General features: G+C 32.7%; 1 protein-coding gene and 1 pseudogene across 1 annotated transcript; one reads left to right on the forward strand and one right to left on the reverse strand.

Moving 5' to 3' along the window:
* The first annotated feature begins 8,105 nt into the window (after positions 1 to 8,105).
* LOC129301988 (phosphoenolpyruvate carboxykinase (ATP)-like) lies at positions 8,106 to 11,725 on the forward strand (annotated as a pseudogene).
* A 1,385-nt stretch (positions 11,726 to 13,110) lies between these two features.
* LOC129303032 (ubiquitin-fold modifier-conjugating enzyme 1) lies at positions 13,111 to 14,744 on the reverse strand. The gene is made up of 3 exons (XM_054942028.1): positions 14,286 to 14,744; positions 14,115 to 14,176; positions 13,111 to 13,473 (listed from the first exon to the last, which is right to left on the reverse strand). Exons 1-3 carry the CDS (start codon positions 14,616 to 14,618, stop codon positions 13,344 to 13,346), a joined length of 525 nt encoding a protein of 174 aa, XP_054798003.1. The 5' UTR covers positions 14,619 to 14,744; the 3' UTR covers positions 13,111 to 13,343.
* Positions 14,745 to 20,277: the final 5,533 nt, after the last annotated feature.

The raw sequence follows: 20,277 nt of genomic DNA on the forward strand, positions 1-20,277 counted from the left end.
AAGCTACTAATATTCTGAAATGTTCGTTAGCAAAGGGAGTCAGATTTTCAATGAGTGAAAGGAGAAAGGGATAGGGTGAGAGTGCGCGTAAACAGTGGAGTGAGCCGTGAGTATGTGGTGGAGATTGGCTTGTAGGATTTCAAAGCTTGTGCTTGCCACAAGCACGGGAAAGTCGTGGACCAGAACTAAACTTACACGTCAGGGTTTCAGTGCAAAGATAGAGGGCTTTTTAGTGCGCCTGCGAGTAACTGAGGGGGATAAAAAAACCATAATCTTTTTTTCCTATACTTCACACAAAATTTATTATTAATCTTTATACTTTATTTTTAATATTTTACATTTTTACATTTTTCTTTATCTACACTTTAGGTCTCTACACTTTTAAAGAAATGCTAACATAATATTAATGATATTAATTATATTGATGTGGACAATAACATTATTAATTACATGATGATGTGTCAGTTAGTGGCTGATGTGTATTTTTTAAAAAAAAAAAGAAAGAAAAGCTTATGTGCATTTTTTAATCATTATTACATATATAAAAAAAGGGTTTAAGGCTATAAGAAAATGTTACATGTCTATTTTTAGATTTGTTATAATTTTGTGCTTTAAAGTGCCTTTCTTGCAATTCTGTACTTCAAAGCCAGGTTTGCAATTAAATTGGAGATAATTTATTATTTTTTAATGTAAATAAAATATATTATCCATATTTGGAATTAGGACAAATTTCTTTCACTTTTTACTTATTAAAAAAATACTTTATCGAGTCCTATTTACATGACATATTCTAGAAGAAATTTTTAGTTCAAAATATAATATAGTACTTTGTAATAATTAAACTACTTTTTTATAATTTTACCCTTTTCTAATTAACATGAAGGTATTCAATGTAGTTGTATCATTATTTAAAGTTAGAAGTAAAAATGAAAACACATATCATTTTTTATGATAAAAAACTAAATTTTCTTAAAATGTGTGAACTGTTGAAAGTTTCTTATAATAAAGATTAGAAAGAGTATACATAAATTTTTTTTTTTTCGAAAAAAATATACACATCAATCACTAACTGACACGTCATCATATAATTAACGGTGTTATTGTCCACATCAACATAATTAATACCGTTAATGCCACGTCAGCACCCCTCTAAAAGCGTAGGGACTTAAAGTGTAAATAGAGAGAATTGTAGGAACTTAAAATTTCAAAAATAAAGTTTAAAGACAATAATAAATCACGTACAAAGTGCAAGGTCTAAAATTTCGTGCTTTTCCTTTTTTTTTTCCTTTTAAATAATGCTCCCTCCATCTCAAATTATAATATATTTTAAAAAAGATTCACCATCTCAGAATATAAAATAATTTAATAAAAATAAGGTTTCATTAAAAATATTTTTTTAGTATTATCCTTCTCATATATTCTCTCTCTTCAATATCTTTTCATTAATAGAGTATTAAATAAAGAGCATTCTTAAAAATTTATAATTTTGCTTAAAAAAAGTAATATTTTAAAGTGTATTTAATAAAATTTATTGATATATAATATTTTATTTAAAAGTATTTCATAATTTAAAATAAAAAGAGTATAAAGAATAGGCTTGTTAACGGTTCAAAGAATAGGATCAATCTCAGACAACTAAATTGCTACATATATAATCACTGAAATTTGAACTCTAAACTATTTAACTAAATGACAAAAATCCTACTACTCAAGTCAATTTTGCATTATGTAATTTTTCTTTTTCTTTTTTTGTTGATCCTCTCGATCACTAAAAAAAAAAAAACTCGCAATGTATATTAACTTATAAAAGCCAAGTAATGAATATGATTGGACATTACGAGTTTAATATCCGAACCCCCACATCAAGACACTCATCATTCTCAACATCTATTTCGAATGCAGATCATCTCATGTTCAACTTTCTTAACTTCAGAAGTTGAATATAAACTCTGGCCAAAAAAAAACAAAGAAGTTGAATATTAACTCGCGGATCTCAATATAATAATGAAAAGAAAAATTAAATTGTATTAAGTATTAACCCCCAGATTGAAAAATTGATCATAACTATTTCAAAACAGAATCGACCAAAAAACTGGTAACTAGTTAAAAATTGTCCAAACCAGTGGTTCAACCATTTTACCGGCGTCTCACTCTTCCTTTTTATTTTGAAAAATGATATTAAAGTCTCACATTAAAAATTAATTATTATAAGGTTCAGTGACAATTAAACTAAAGAGATTCACTGTTTTGTTAATCTTCTTAATTTAATTATCAATAAATTCTGTAGTAATTAATTTTATTATGTAAAATTTGAATATAATTCTCTCTTTTATTGTTATTGTTTTGATGAAAAATGATAGCTTGTCCTTAGGCAACTCAATCTCGGGCTTGGTTTTTTTTTTGACCTGGGCTTTTGGCAAATAACAAAAAGGAGAGACAACTTAAAGGAAATTAAATTGTTTGGCAAATCAGTGGTTCAACTATAGGGCGAGTTTGTTCAAATGGAGGGAGGTGGAGGGGGAATTTTAATAAAAGAGAGGGGATGGAAAAGATTTTAATGAACCTTTATTTGGTTTATAAAAAAAAAAGAGAAGAACTAATAATTAGTTGACAATTTTATTTCTATCAATTTTAAGTCACTTTTTTTTCTTTGATTTATTATTAAAAAATAGTTATATTATATTTTATTAATTTTATTATTTTAAGGACATAAACTTATATTAATAATATTTTTTTGAAGAATAAATACATTAATATTATATTTTATCATTGTATCTAATGAAAAATATTAAAATTTTATATAATAAAAATTATTTATTAATTTTTGTAAGGTGAACAAGTTTAGGGAGAATTACTCTAGAATTCCACTGAATGATTTAAATACATTTACGTCCTATAAAATGGTTAAAATATTTTGAAGTTTCAAGGAATCTCAATGTAAATAATCTTGTATGTTCATTTACCAAATTAACCCTCACTCTTAAATCTCTAACATGTTCTCACTTTGATATGTTCTCTTCTCTTCAGTCAGTTTAGACTCTTCTTTTTCCTCTCCTACATAATAATGATGCATAATCATCACAACTTCAGTCACTTATTTGCATGACCCAAATATAATCCATCTATTTCTCTCGATCGTTGCCATCATCAATCTCTTCATCCTTGCTATCATCAATTTATTTCCCTACAAAATGGACCAACTCATGTAAATTTTGTTCCTATTTTTATTGAAGCCATTTTATTGATCCATATTATTTGACCATTTTATAAGACTAACAAACACAGTGGCATTCTCAACCTTCTTGATCTGACTTTCTCAATCTTCTTCACCACATTTATGCCCTCTATGACTTGGCCGAACACCACATTGTCGAGCCACTCGATCTTGGCCATGCAGATGAAGAATTGAGATCCGTTAATTCTAGGGCCAGTATTTGCCATGGAAAGAACACTAGGATTGGCATGCTTCTTGACAAAGTTCTCTTCGACGAACTTGGCATCATAAATTGACTCATCACTAGTGCCATTTCTAGTGGTAAAGTCATCTCTCCAACACATGAAGTTGGGGATTACACTATGGAAGGAAGAGCCCTTGTAGTGAAGTGGCTTGTCTTTATGATTTGCTCCTTCTCATAAGTACAGGGAGTATAGGAGTTCTTGACAATCTTAGGGGATTCAAAGCCAAAGTTATCAAAATAAGAGAAAAGGAGAGGGTAGGGATTTAGGAACAAGGGTTAATTTGGTAAATGAACATACAAAATTATTTACATTGAGAGACCTTGGGACTTCAAAATATTTTAACCGTTTCATGGGATTTAGATGTATTTACAATCCTTTAATGGGACTCTGGAGTAATTATCCAAAAAATTATTTTATTATAAGAGAGGGGGGAAGATAATGCATAATTTTTTTAATATAGAAAAAATTTTAAAATTTTTAAAACAATAAATAAATAATCTAGTTATAATTTTCTCTTTCCCCTCCCTTTAAAAAAAAACCCTTAAATTATAAGGGAGGAAAGGGAGCACTCTCCTCCCTTCATTTTTGTTCACTAAATAAAGGATTCCACTTTCCTTCCTTTATTAAATGCCAACCAAATAAAGAAAGGGAGCTCTTCTTGAAACATCCCAACATTAATTTAAGGATTAAATTAATTAATTTAATAGTTTAATTAATTAACCAGGGTTTTGGATAGTGATTTAGGCTTATCGGACCCTCTAATGGACTTACAATGTGGCATATTAGGGTTTTAGGCCACGTTGAGCCCAGATTGTTAGGCTTAAGTAAAATTGCCCATTTTAGACTAGCCGTTATGACGAGAAGTGCAATTCGCCACAATGAGTGTGATGTAATTTTAAAGTCTAATTCTATCATTTGTGTTGACAGATTTTGAAGATTTTTTAGAGCGATTCAAGAGGGAGGCAACTATACTCTATTAGGGTTTCATTGGGGAGCATCTTTGGAGGGTTTTAGAGCCTCTGGATCATTGGGTAAGCTGTATTTACTCTTATTCTAACCTTATTTCTTTGGTTTATGTCATTTTGGGATTAAGATTGATGCTATCTGAAATTAATAAGCATTATAACCACTTTTATGACTTCATTGAGGTCTAAGAAGAGTTACATAAGTGTTAAATCTCTAGTTTAAAGGGTTTGTAACTTTAAATGCCACTATTAAGGGGTTTAGAGTAAACCATAGTCTTAAATAATTAAGTTTAAACTAATGAAGATAGTTAGCAGTGATTATTAAGCTTAATAAAAATTAAATAAACTAATCAAAGTTAGTTTTAGAGTTAGATATGCTCAATCACTCTTAATAATAGATTAGGTCTTAATTATGATTAAAGGTTAGTTAATGACAATTAGTCATTAATGTTGTTTGTGCTTTTGATTGTAGATTGATTGTGCTTGGAGGTCACCTTTAGGCTATATTCCTCAAGAAATGCAAATTTGACTCTCGAAGTAGTAGTCTAAGAGTGAAAGTGATCAGAAATATTATTATCGTATAATTGCATTTGCAACTTTGATTAAATTGTTGTGACTAGTGATATAAAATGAGTAGTATAGATTTGCTATGTAATTGTAGACTTGAGATTGTTGTTAAATGTAAATATGCCTAATAGTGATATTTTTTTGACCATTATGTTGGTAATGATATTATGTGATTAAGAAATATGAGTTGTTAGCTATGATTGGCTAAGTCATTTATTATGTTATATAGTGGAATGTATGCCTAGATTGGCTATTAATCATTAATGATCTTTATATGATGGATTGTATGTTAGGATTGGATTTGTTCTTAATGTGATCATGAGGTATGGTAGTGATTAAGTAGTTGCATGAGATGTAATAGTTTGCAAGTTATGGTGTTTAAATATATGCTGGCTATTGTGACATGCATGAGTATATTTGCATATTTTATGAGCTGGTATGAGTATGAGGGTAAGAATTCACCCTGGAGAAGTAGAAGGCTAGAATGGTAAAATTCATGTGGTACAATCTTTACTAAGTTTGCGTACAGTAATTAGCATATTTTATTATTCACATGCTTAGTATTGCCAATGACCTTCAGGTGTGGCATGGGTTGGGCATGATGCTCATTATCATTAATTTTAGATTAAATAGTGTGAGGCGGGCACTTATGACACCCTAAAATTTGAATAAGGGAAACCTATAGTTCGATAATAAGTGTGAAAGTCTTTGATTAGGTGACCCCTCATAATTATAGAACAAGGCTAATCTAGTTATACAAGCTAGTTCTATACGAGTAATTAACCCATGGATTTGATCATATGATATAAGGAGGAATATAAGATGGTTGCATAGATCATAAAGCATTGATGTGTGTGTGTGAATATCCGTGATTATTTGATAAATTGAGAGATATGCTATGGATTTTTATTTTTTTCCTACGAATGTGATTGTCACACTTTAATATGCTTTTATTAAGTGTTTAATTACTAAAATTGTTTAATCTCATTCTCATTATTTAAAGTTTTTTTAGGAGATGATAAGGCGAAGGACAAGGGGAAAGCCTTCAAGGCCAAGCGTTATAGCATAGTATTGTAATCTCAAATCACTTATATTGTGCAACAAAGCATATTATATTTTTACCAATATTAGAAGTTAATCATGCATATCTGTATATCGTGAATTATAAATTATTTGCATATGTGTCTTATTTGTAGACTTGGACAATTTTGTTGGATGGCCTATATTTTAAAAAAAAATGCTCAACATGCAAATGTGTGGATTTTTACGGTCGACATGATTATATTTTGTTATGTTTATAAAATGTTTATCATGCACGATAATTATTATTTTTGAGTTTAAGTTTCAAGTTGATATTAGAGGAGAAGCACTTGTGCTTGTGTATTGGGCTTAAATGCTCATGTTGATACTCGGCATTACAGGATCCTCTTTTGGTACCAAATTAAGTTATAAATGGTACTGGTAATTAGATATTTAATTATTTGTTTGTTGGCACTCGTAAGTTGGATCTCCCAAAGTCGAGGTTCGAGCAATTAATTACATAATATATATGCGCGCGCGCGCCCCGGGGGGGGTGGGAGCAGGAGCGTGCGACCTGAGTTGGTAATTTGTGCATGTCTCTCTCTCTATTTGGTCGAAAAATAATTACCATCAGCATTAGTATTATGTTAATTCAGTCACTACTCGTTCAAAATCACAAAAAGTCAATCCCGATATAAGATGATCTAATCCTCGAAATATAAAGTGGCACTTTTCATTAAAAAAAATACTTTCTCTGTTTTCAAATATAAGATAAAATAATTAATTCATACAATTTTAAAAAAATTAATTAAGTATAATAATTATATTTGAAATTGAAATTAAAAAATTTAGTCTAAATTACCTCTGTAATTAATGAAACAAATTTGTCTACTAAAAATAAGGATAAATTGGCCCATTGGTAGAAAAAAAATTATTGCACCCAAAAAATATAAACTAAATTCTGAAAATTTAAAAGTATGACCGATTTACATTTAATGCATAAATATTTTATTATTGATATATAATGTTACATCTTTGACAAATATAATAAACTAATCATAACATAAAATATAATAAATGTTGGGTTGTTTGCGTAATTTAGTTTTATAACATGGGTTATATGTGCAAAAGCACCAAAAAATAAATATTGACTTTATGAAGGGACAATTTGAAAAATATGATAAATATTTACTGAAGGTTGTAATTTTATTTATAAATAAAAAAAATAAACACTAGTTTCTCTTATTTTTAAAAGAAAAAACATAACTTTAAATCTCTGTATTTTATTTAAATTTTTTTATAGATTGCTGTGCTTTTTTTCCCAATGTTTGAGGTCCCTATACTTGTTTTTTGATGTTCTAAGTCTTTCTATGAGTGATGTTATAAGAATTTAGAGCATCAAAAAATAAAAATATAGGGGCTTAGAATACTGTAAAAAAATATAAAAATTTATAATAAAATTTAAGCAAAATATAAAGATTTAAAATTATATTTTTTCTTTGTGAAAGTATGGTCTAAACTCTAAAGCAGTATTTGGAATAGTGGATCAAGCTTTTAATACAATCACGAATCCAATAATCATTACCCAAAATGGATGGGGATTGGCTTTGCTGCTTCTCAAAGTTGCTCGCTCACAAATCTTTCGTAGTTAGGAGCAAATTTGTACTGTTCAGGTTAATGTGAAAGGTTCAAATTTAATATTTTTATTTTAATTTTATATTTATTAAAATAAAATATTTATAAAAATTGTAAATAATATATTGTAATAAATTTAATCACCAATCTGGACAGTTTAAATTTATATTACAAAAATAAATATTTATAAAATAATGTAATAAATCTTCTTAACACCAATCTAGACAATATTGATTTAATTTAAACAATTTAATTTAATATTATAATTTTTTAAAATTTTTATTAATTGATCTATTTTAGTTGTTAAAATTTAATCTGTTCAGATAAATGATAAAATTTATTATAATATTTTTTATTAATATTTTATTTTAACAAATGTAAAATAAAAAAATTAATTCTGCACCATTCAAATTTTTACTTCTCGGAGAAGCGACTTTGCGGAGATGCAAAGCCGACTCCGAATGGATGGCACCTTTGATATACCGTGATATTGCATGCGTTGCTGCAATAACCCAACCGATAAGCTACTTATAAACCTACCCTTCCTCGCTCTCATATTTGATTTATATCACAGCAAGAACTGAAAATGGCGAACAAGGAAACAACAAATAACGGGGATTTCAAATTCTCCAGAAGCGGAAAAGGAAGTGGCCCCGGCCGCCATGGGTTGCCCTTGATCCACACCCAAAATAATCCCAAGGCGGATGACAAAGATGTTTGCCACGACGACAGCACACCGCCGGTGAGAGCTCAGACGATTCAGGAGCTCCATTCTCTTCAAAATAAGTCAGCCCCCACCACTCCGATCACACCTTCTCAGTCCCGGGGACCCTTCGCTTCCACGAACATATGTGAACAAGAACGCCAGAGACTTCAACTCCAATCCATCAGGTCCTCATGTAATTCATAACCATCATATCATCTCATTTAGTTATTTCAGTGAACTGCCATTACAATTAATTTTCATCAGTGCGTCATTAGCATCGCTGACGAGAAAGAGACGGCCAAAACTGGTCAAAGGTGATCCGTCCCCGAAGGCACAGAGCCACGAGGTGACGCATGTTGATCATCAACCACATCACTATACGCCGAAGCCTGATGTCAGCGATAGTGCTCTCAAATTCACTCACGTTCTCTACAATCTCTCCCCTGCTGGCAATCACAATCTGCATTAGAGTTGTATTATTTTTAGATTATATTGTGCCCATGTGGAATTTCCATGGCAGAGTTGTATGAGCAAGCAATCGAGTATGAGAGAGGTTCGTTCATAACATGGACGGGGGCTTTAGCTACACTTTCAGGAGCGAAGATGGGACGGTCTCCCAGAGACAAACGGGTTGTGAGGGATGAAATCACCGAGCATGACCTTTGGTGGGACAAGTCGGTGCTCTTTTTCGCTTCTTCCTCTTCCTCTTATTTTCTTACAGAGAATATCAGAAAACGCCCTTCTCTGTCATTTTCCTCTTCCTATATAATCTTCCGAAGAAGCTTGTGAATATCTATGTGTTTGATCGCGGAGGTTCTCCCAATATCGAGATGGACCAACATACTTTCCTGATCAACAGAGAAAGCGCAGTGGATTACTTGAACTCCCTCGACAAGGTACGCGCGCCATCTTATCTTTTGCACCCCAATCTTCTTCAAATAATTTGGTCGAATTCCTCGGAGGTTGATTTGGTAAAATTTTAACTTTTATAAATATAATGCTCAGCACATTAGCACCGGAAAAAGAAGGTAACGAAAAGAAACATATTACTAACATCATCAATACGCAATGGCTAATATTATGTGATTAGTGGCTTTATCTTATAGTACGAAAGTCTCATTTCTTGTGATACAGCATTAACGTACTAGACGGTGTGCGGATCCACTTTTTCTCTCTTCTAGAACCATTATGATTCCGATCTGATTCATGATTCATCTAATGAACCTTTGACTTTGCTGATCCACGGGAATCAGATAACTTTAGATAAGAAAGGAAATTGAGAAAGTTGCTAGGATAAATTAATATAAAACCCTCAATGAGGCGCTAGAGTGACACGCGTCTTTGCCGATAAGAACTTGTAGATGTTCACACACGAGTCAATTAAATATTCAAGGAAAAGGAAAGTCTGAATCTTTCCCAGTATCCATAACATGTGGACACTGGCCAGAAAAGTTGAGGTTTAAAATTTCTACGGCCAACTCGGGAAGTTTAATATTAAACCTTCACCTTCATTTTCACATTTTCTAATTTGCGAGGGTACTTCTTTTCCCTCCTTTTCTGCCACGTGCTCTTCCTGAACAAAACAGGAACGCAGACAAAATGTAGGAATTTCTTGAGATAAAATTTAAGCATTCAATATGCATAATGATGTTCCTGTTGCAGTTTTTGAATGAAAATAACACAGTTAATTAACGGTTACCAAGGACTAGTACTGACTTTGCTTATTGATATGAGTTAAGGTCTTCATGAATGATCGATTTCTGAATTGGGACCCAGCACACAAAATCAAAGTCCGAATTGTATCTACGAGAGATTGTCGCTCCTCGTTCATGAACAATATGTGAGTGATCTGTAATGAGCCGCATCACTTATGAGTTATGAGACAGCACGGCAATGACCCCAGCTACGTAGAACAGAGCGCTAATATAAATAACAAATTTTGGCAGGCGCATCAAACCCAGCCCTGAAGAGCTCGAGGAATTTGGAACTCCAGACTTCACTATATACAATGGTGGCATGTTTCCCCGCAATCATTTCTCACACTACATGACTAATGCACTATCAACCTTGATAGGAGGAAAATGGTGATCCTTGGCACACAATACGCAGGAGAAATGAAGAAAGGTTTGTTTACTGTAATGCACCATCTCATGCCGGAGCGTAATATTCTCTCTCTACACTCAGGATGCAACATGGGCAAAGATGGTGATGTTGCTCTCTTCTTTGGATTATCAGGTATTATTTCTGTGTTATAATCCTCTGTATTTGGACCTAGATTTGTGGTGGGTTGACTTTTCTTTGGTGCTTGGTCCTCGCAGGTACTGGAAAGACAACTCTTTCTACTGATCACAACAGGTATTTGATCGGAGATTATGAGCATTGCTGGAGTGAAAATGGGGTGTCGAATATTGAAGGAGGTTGCTACACTAAGTGTGTTGATCTTCGAGAGAGAAGGAACCAGACATCTGGAACGCTATAAAGTTTGGAACCGCTTTCTTTCTTGCTCGCAATCACAAGCACATAACCCTCTCCTCATCCCTGCAAGTAAGTTTAAAGGAACGTAAATGAATTAGCTTCAATATAATCATGATTATTTTAGAATTAATTAACGTCTAATGGATGTTTATGCAGCTTGCATCAGCTCACCCTTTGAATTTCACCACACATTTCAATATGGTTGTGGAACTTGACAAAAAAGTTATGTAACCTCCCTTTGTTTGCAATGCGGTAGAATGTTGTTTTTGACGAACATCCTCGAGAAGTGGATTACTCAGACAAATCCGTCACAGGTCAGCTGATGAAATAAGGTTTTGTCAATCAAAGCAAGGGATGAATGATCTAATGCTTTTTCACGAAGACACGAACTACAAATCTTTAGCTTGCGAGTCTGCTGTTTGATGTTGGTGTAATACTTCATATACTAACATGGCAATAAATTAGTAATTCTGGAAAGACCTATGTATGCATCAAAGTAACTTGTACTGCTAATAAATCCTAATAATCTAATTCTCAAATCTAGGATTCATGGTGTACTGCCATGCCATCATTTTAGTCTTGAATTGAGACTGAAATGAGATTTATTTTCTCTGTAAATCGGTAGATAGGGAGTGGAGAAGAGGATCAGGGTGGCGTGCACTAGGAAAATCATCGACGCCATTCACAGTGGAAGCCTTGTGAAAGCAGAATACAACTCAACTCAAGTATTTGGGCCGGAGAACCCAACAGCAATGGAGGGCGTCCCTTCTGAAATAATGGACCCCATTAATACTGTTAGTGGATATTCCATGCCCTTTTCTTTTTGGGGCGCATTTTCAAGTGGGAATTGCACTCACAGTGAATTTCATTTCAATTGCAGTGGCCTGATATGATATGATAAGGACTGCCAGGACACCCTATTGAAATTGCCCAGCCTGTTCAAGAAGAATTTTGATCGATTCATGACCTACAAAATAGGGAAAGATTTAAAACTCATTCGAGATTCTCGCTGCTGGTCCCATCTTCTGATCAGAGCAATTCCATGTTGGATAAATAATGAGATGGAAACCAATGACAGAATCTCAGACGCAAAATGTAATCAGTCATACGCACGCCTCAAAACCTCCCATGGTGTGTGCATGCAGCATATAAAGCGAGGCAAAAAGAACTCAAATTTGAAAGATTCAAAGCTGCTTGTTTTCCCTGAGCATGCGAATTAGTATAATGCTAGTTGCTTGATCTGTCAAGTCGTCTCGACAATTTTTCTTGTTCATGAAGGAAATGGGACTGCTGCGCATAGTTTTAAGAACGTAATCTTCGTCAAGTCAAGGCACCTTTTTCCCGATTTCAGAGAGAGAAATATTATTCATTCATGAAAAAAATTTAAGATATCAACTAAATAGAACATCATTTCATGTTTTGAGGGGGGAAAAACAAACGTCAAAAAATTAAAAAAAAAACATTAACAGAAGCCCAGATTCTCCGAAGTAAATTATTTTGCTGCATATGTTGCTGCAAGACATTGAGAAAAAAATTAGAATGTATATCAAACTAATAACATGAGTCCCTTACAGTCTAATTTGTTGTCTCATTTTCTTTTCTATTGGATTACTACGCCACTGTTGAATATAGAGGATCCAAACTAATAAAATGACGCTATGCATGGTCCTACACGTCAAGTGACAATTAATTAGAGGAATAAACAGAAAATATTTTAGTCGGAGGGAGCGACCATCCGATCCCCCAGAACCAATAAATTGAACAGAGATAAACATGAACATGAGCTCCCTTTAATCCATAACAACATGAACAGAATTTAAGAGAGTCATAGCGAACAAGAGTTGGTTTCACATATATAAATAGAATACACAAATTCACTGGCATGCTCACAATCAATATCGTATACTTACTATACAAATTTTAACAAGACGAAGATATGATTGGTGCCAATAAGCTCAAAGGCATGTGAACGTCTTGCTCAGAACATTACCGTATACTGTGCAAAAAAGCACATTATCTTCAGACCATTTAATCGAAGGCAAGATTTCGAAAAGGACTAGAAAAGTCATTACAAGCAAGACACGTACCAGATGAAAGAATCAAGTTAGCAATCAGATTTTATTTATAAAATCAGGTAGACAAGGACACTCTCAAGCCCTATAAGATGCCTTGACTGCAGTCAAGGATACTATGCATTGCAAAGTCTTTCAACTGTCAATAAGTGACATACCAAATACAGTGCCTATGTATTAAAACAGAAGCTTCATTTTCCTACTCATAATGTGACAATATTAAACATCTATAGCCATTATGCGCATGCAATTCTCAACATACAATGCAATATAGTCCAAGAATCTGTATGGACCTCACGTCTTTAGTATCAAATACACGTACATTTTGATAACCAAGATCCTGTAAATTGGTTTGTGAGAATAGTGTTCATTTTATTTTCTCTAAGCAATCTAATAACTCTAAAACTTGGGCGTTATATTTTCAGGTTTTACAACATAGAATAACTAAGATTCTGTTGATGTAGTCGCATCATCTTTGTGCTTGATCATACCAGAATCCACAAGAATAGGAACCTCTGCCGCAAGCCATGGGGCAAGGCCCAAGCAAAGGGCATGTGCTATGCCAAATCTAGGGCTGCAAAAGAAGGTGAGCATATAAATACTTCAGATAATTGCTTTTAGTAAAATAAACAATGTCAAAGTGCCAACTGCCCCCGGTAATCTCCTTTTAAAAGTCACAATTTGATCATGAAAAGAAGATGGTATGTCTCAGAGGACTCTCTCTCTCTCTCTCTCTCTCTCACATCACAAGCAAGGTCAGTGTCAGGAAAATGTCATTGCACTTCTAACGAATGATTGAGACAATCTCAAATCACCACAGGATGGCAACACAAGGATTGTGATAATAAGGTCCACAATAGAATTGTGATAAACAAGTTCATGTATCAAAATTCAAATTAAGTTATTTTTATTATGCCCTTGCATCCAGAGCTGGGAGATGTTTAGAATAGCCAGTCTATTCCAGTGCCAAGACGTAGTCAGATTTCTACTGGTGATTTCATCATTATATTCCGTGGAGAAACAATATCACGTTATCAACCTTCCAACTTTTCCATTGATTAAAATTATACACAAACAAGTTTATTTAGTGACACGAGTTTGACTTCAAAATAATCAGAGATCAAAATACAGCGATGCGGGAAGAAGATCTAATTATTCCAATAAGAAGCACCAGGGAGCGCATGAAACTACTACGAGAAAGTATTATGAAGGTACCAGTTTTTAGCCCAAAGTGGCTTGAAGTGCACGGTCAAGCAAATCTTCCCTCCTCTATACATCTGAAACGCCCATTGAAAAGATCCATTTCATTGAATTGAGGGGGGAAAACAGACAAGACAAACATTTTGGGAAAAAGGAATATGAGAAGGGGAAAAAATCAAAATAAACCTTCTGGGTCTTGCCATCGAGCTGAGGAAGCTCGAGTTCTGGCGCGGTCGAAGGGTAGGTGATGGGGATATCAAATTGGAGGTCGAATTCATACTTGAGGAGGTTGTAGACATACCAGCATTTGCCGGTCCAACGCGTTCCTTCCGGATTGGCCGCGGAGATCCGAAACCAATCGTTGTCGTTGGACTTGTTCATCTGGGTGTAGGCGATCAGAGACTTGTACTCCTCCTTCAGTCTCTGAGTCCATGCCGCTCCGTCTCTTGGACCCGCTTTCGTTGTTAGAAGAGGGATCTGAGTCAGTGTCGACTTCGTATTGGGATCCCAACCCTCCATTCTCTTCCTCGCTTACTACTCACGCGCAGCTTTCAGGACCCCCTCGCCGATCGATTCGAATATCTCCTCCCCTTTTTAACAACTCCAGGTCCTTCCACCGCAAAGGCGCCAACCGAAATCCCTAATAATTTCAGTTTTTCATTCCGCGAAATGCAGGACGTATTTTTTTATGGGGAGGATGGCAGAGGTCCAAAAAACTAATTAATTTAAATTAAATTTTAAAAATTTATAATTTAATATTTTAATTTTATTGTGGTAAATTTATAATTTATATTTTAAATTTTAATAAAAAATAAATTTTTTTATTTTTAATCATGTTAAAATTTTTAAAAAATAAATTTATAAATTTATGAAATTTGATATTTGAGATTTAATTTAAATTAATTAATTTTTTTAAATTTTTTTGTTATTCTCATTTTTTATGTCGATTAAAAAACACTGATTTTTTTGACTGAAAAGCTATAATTTTTTTTCAGCCAAAGGCCCAAAAACTTATAATAAGAGTTCGCATGCTTATAGCAATCGGAGTTCACTTTAAATTGGAAGCCTAATTGCTTTGTTTCTTTGTTTTTTGTTTCTGGATTGTTGAACTGGTTACGGTGTTTGTTTCGTCTTGTGTTTGGGTTTTTTTTTTGGGAAAGTTTTTATGTAATAGATTGTATCTTATGGCTCATTTGGTAGAAAGAAATTGGGGTGAGAGAAATAAAAGTGGAAGTGAACCAATATTTTTGTCTATTTGGTACTGGAACCCAATTCTTCATAAAACTCAATTCCATAAAAAATTATAGAACTTGATTCCCCACCCATGCTGGTTGACTCATCGTATTATGTTGCCCACCAAACATGATTCCATTTTTTTAGTTCCGATGAAAGTTTGTGATGAAGGCAAAAATGACATGATTTGATCTTGGATTCAATTCCAAGCACCAATCATTTTTTGATTCAATTTCTATTTCTCAATCTGAGTTTGACAAGCTTCAAATACAATTTAATTTTTGTTTTGTTTTTTACTTCTCGAACTTAATTTGACACGTCCAAATATGATTCTACTTCTACTTCTCAATTTGATTTTTGATTCACTATTCTTAATTTTTGTTTCAATTAAGACTTTTGCTTAATAGTTTCACACTTTTGATTAAGATTTTTATTTTTATTTTTGGTTCACAACTTTTGCTTCTTGATTTGATTCAACTTTTGCAAACAAATCCCTAATTTTGTTTTGTATTATTTGGTAGAGAAGGAATGACTAACAGCATTGTTTTGTGAGTCTATGACTACTCTTTCAAGTCTATTGATAATAAAGGCTACAGATTAATTGAATAAATGGATGTGCGCATTTGCAATGCTATCAGAAGAAATTTCTTCTGCTTTATTAGAAAATTTTAATTGTCTTTAATTTTTTTTTCTTTGACTTTAGTGTTTATCTTCAGCTTAGATTTTTGATTCTCTATTTTTAACATTTTTTGGAAACAAATCTTAAGATTTGATGGGTTTTTTGTTTGGATATTTTGATATTTAATAGAGTGTTTACTGGTGGAGATGAACAATGAAAACAAACGATGAACATGAAGACTTTTTGTTTTTTAATTTTAAAGATATTTTGATCTTTTTAAAATATAATTGTATTTATTAAATATAATTCATATACCATTTTCATTTGCATAATAAATATATTTTTATACTCTACTTGTATTTTCACTTTTATTTGTGCTTTTATTTTCATCAAAAATATTTTCCCGTACCAAACGAGATATTAAGGTTTTTTGGGGTAGTTCTTTTAGGCTATTAGTAAATGTACTTCCATTTTTTTATATACTTAATATAATGGACTCTTTTCATGACCAATTAAAAAAAAATTAAACACGATAGCTGGACTCAGGCCTATAGCCCTACATATTACCAATTTGCAAATTATAACATTTTACACAAAATTTTATTTATATTACTTTGGTTAATATCATGGTTAACAAGTTCATTTAAGTCTTTGGACGTGAAGCAAAGCTAAATATTTTGACCAAAAAAAAAAAAGAAAAAAATTACAGCTTATTGTGGCCTAATAAATGTGCTGAATAGGACGCGGCTACCATTGCTCAGGGAACACCCCACGCAGGACCACACATGAATAACGTGACCAACTTTTCTCACCCCACAGTCAATTTTTGCCAAAAAAACTTAGTTTTTTCTCAAAGCTACTGGACTCGGCTTTTGCATCCAAATTATCTAATAAATATGAAAAAATTACAAAAAAAATTTAAGAAAAAGTTATAAAAAAGGCATAAAATTTAATAAAATTTAAAAATTATGATAATTTATATAATTAAAATTAATTCTGAATAAATTATTAAAATATTTTTAATTCTATTAAAATTAATTTTAAAAAATAGTATTTAAATAGATCGTGTTATAATATAATTAATTATAATTAAAATTTATCACTTAATCATTATTTTTATAATTTATTATATTCGACTGAAATTTAAATTGATATATAATGGGCCAGGCCAGTTAACCTTTAGTCTAATACATTAAAACTAGGACATTTGAGCTTCTAATGTTATTAATGAGTTCAAGCTTATTCATAAAAAATTATTTATTTTTAAAAAATTATTTTGTGAGTTTTTATTTTGTTTGGTTATGTTTTTAAAAATAATTGGAATTTATAAAAAAATTTAATTATTTTACAAAGCTACTTTGAATAACTTTTAAAAATAATTTAATGTGGTAGATTAAAGAGAGTATTTTAAAAGGCAAAATACGCAAAAATATCACAAAAATTTAAAACAATATAACAATAAATTGTTTTTATAAAATAAAAATTAAGAAAGATATCATAAAATTTAAAAATAACTAACTAATAATCACTTTTTGTTATCATTATAACCAAATATAAAATAATGTCTATTTTTTACAAAATCTCTACAAAATAAATTTCTTTTTATAAAATATCTAAATTATCTAAAATTACTTATTTTTTAATCTTAAATAGGGCCTGTTTGTTTTAACTTATTTTATAAAAAATTACTTTTTTTAAAACAAATCTATTTTGTGAGTTTTATGAAACTTTTAAAAATAATCAAAATTCCAAAAAATATGATTTCTGATTATTTTATAAAAAATACTTAAAAATAATCTAATGTGGCAGATGAAAAAGAATATTTTAAAAAGGTGGAATGCGCGAATATATCATTAAATTTTAATTCTTAAAAGAATATAATAATAAATTATTTTTATATAAAAAGATATCATAAGGTTTAAAAATAGCTTATCAATGGTCACTTTTTTGTTATTGTAACTAAACACAAAAGAATTTTTTTTTTTTGTAAAATCACTTATTTTTTAATATTAAACAAGAAGGCGCTAAAAAGCTTCACTGGCTCGAGACTGGGTGGTGATCTTTTACCAGATATCAAGAGTTGCTAATCAAGATCCTGACTTTCTTGTTAGACATGCACGGTCTCGTGTAAGCTGGTTTCACCCTTCACTTGTTCCTCGTCTTGAGTTAGTTTTAATCTTGAAACAGGACCTTCTTATCAAAAAAGAGCTAGAGCATTTGATGGTCCAAACAAAGGTTTATCTAAAGAGAGCTGAATTCGTAAACGAAGCGAGTTAGGACAGGCCACTGAGCCCAACTGTACGGCCTCTTGGGCTCCAAAAAATGTCCAAATAACTCAAGCTGGGCCTACAAATTTAACTGGATTTGGTTCAGATAAATACGCAGAGATGGATAGAGGTTGTAGAATTGCAGATCAGTGCTCAAAAGCCACAAGGTTGAGTCTTTGAGATCAAACATCTGTTACACGTAATGTCTTTTTTCCATGGTTCCACAGTAAATAAGAGTTTCACGTTGATCCCAAGAAAAGCTGGTCCTGAGTTGCCTGATCTTCATTCATTAATCTAATAAATACTAACTTGTGGATACAGGAGATGTACCATGTTTCCGTTATGGAATTGAATGCCGATGCAGCTTAATTCTTGGCTTGTAAGACACAAGTTGGAATAGTTGAGACGCAGTATACACTGATGACTGACCAAAGGCATGCATGCCTCTGTGTGCTTTTCCATATCACTCACTTACAACACCAATCACATCGATCCCAATTAGTCAAAGTCGACGTCACCAAAACTAGAAAGATGATTAGCTGAATTCTGGGTAGCTAAGGATCATCCATCGAAGTCCCAGGTTGCTAGCTGTCCATTTAGAGTCACAAACTTTGATGATAGTGTTCGCTGTTACCATTGAAACTAGAATTTTTGCAGCGATTGAATTGCTCAGAGACGACGTCATATTCATTCAGTGCTGCGATTCCGTGACACAAATTGCTATCCAGGCATGCATATCATAATGATGGTGTTGTGGCTAATCAGAAGCAAGAATTGCATTTCATAGTGAAATTGTTGCGCTGTGTCACTGTTGTGGGATAGCGTTTTTGAACAGATAACCATGCATTACATTACCCCTTTGACTCTCTCATTAATGACTCGTGCAATGTTTCCACGTATACACGAGAGTGAGCCCCCACCCGCATAGAGAGATAAGTGGTGGCACAGTAAATTTCTTACCTACTGTCACGTGTTTTGTTTTCGCGTGCTTTTTGAATTGAAATTAGTTTCACCATGTTTGAACAGCGCATTAATTAATTGATTAGCGCTTATTATATGGAGCTTCATGGACCGTGTCCTTTTCCTTCTTTCACTTTTCCTTTCCGACTCGCGAGTAGGTCGTTTGATATATACCAATAAATTGTTCTCGGTGCAGCTTCAGAAGGTGACAATATAATATGCAGTCGATACATTCACAAATGGGAAAAATATGCAATAGAAATTTAAAAAAAAAATTGTCAAACCCCTCCACTCTCCACCACTACACAAGTAAATTGATCAAGGCTTGTTCTCTCTGATTTAATTATAGTTTGATATATATGTATATCCACGTGTTTTGCATAAAGACATGTACTTATTCTTTTAGCAGTATAATGACGGCACTCTTTTTCTTTGGTAGTGCACTGGCTTGTCCTGGAAGTGGCATGATGATGGGTTCCTATCACGGCTTTCAATATGTTGACTTTGTGCATCGACGCATATTAAAAATTAGTGCACACACACGCGGTGGGCCAAAAGACTTTGTTCGTTTCTGGTCTTGTTTTATTGTATTGGGTTGTGAGTTGAGAGAGAGAGAGAGAGAGAGAGAGATACTAACATTGGTGTTGTAGAGGCATGCCAAAATGAAAGAGAAAGGCATATTTGCAAAAAGGGACAAGAGGGTGAGGGATGACATAGCCCTAAAGATGGAACCCTCATGTCCTACAAATGACAATATCTGTTCCCTAACAAGGGTGCTGCCATTCTCTCACAGTCACACTAGCTTTCCTAAGTCTCAGTGCTTTAATGAATGGCGTAAATGGTCCCAGCCCATGCAAATATACAATTGTACGCCACAATCACCTATATATATATATATATATATATCGTATAAATACCTGAACTTTCTGCGTACTGGTCAATCCATGTCTCACACGCACAACTCCCATTTGCACTTATTGCTAAAAAACGTGATTAGTGACTAGCTGAAGAAATCTGACTTGAGCAACACACACACACACACACTTGTATTTGAAATGCCGTGACATTATCGATTAAGATTAGTGTACGAGTTCATGAC

Source organism: Prosopis cineraria, unplaced genomic scaffold (assembly GCF_029017545.1).
Source record: "Prosopis cineraria cultivar Desert tree isolate PC_DT_omini unplaced genomic scaffold, ASM2901754v1 PC2, whole genome shotgun sequence".
Taxonomy (NCBI): Eukaryota; Viridiplantae; Streptophyta; class Magnoliopsida; order Fabales; family Fabaceae; genus Prosopis; species Prosopis cineraria.

Coding starts and splice junctions, on each gene's coding strand:
- LOC129303032 (XM_054942028.1), bottom strand. CDS start 14,618: ATGGAGGGTTGGGATCCCAATACGAAGTCGACACTGACTCAGATCCCT. Junction 14,177..14,285: donor TCGATGGCAAGACCCAGAAG/GTTTATTTTGAT, acceptor TGGGCGTTTCAG/ATGTATAGAGGAGGGAAGAT. Junction 13,474..14,114: donor CCACTTTGGGCTAAAAACTG/GTACCTTCATAA, acceptor CTTCTTTTGCAG/CCCTAGATTTGGCATAGCAC.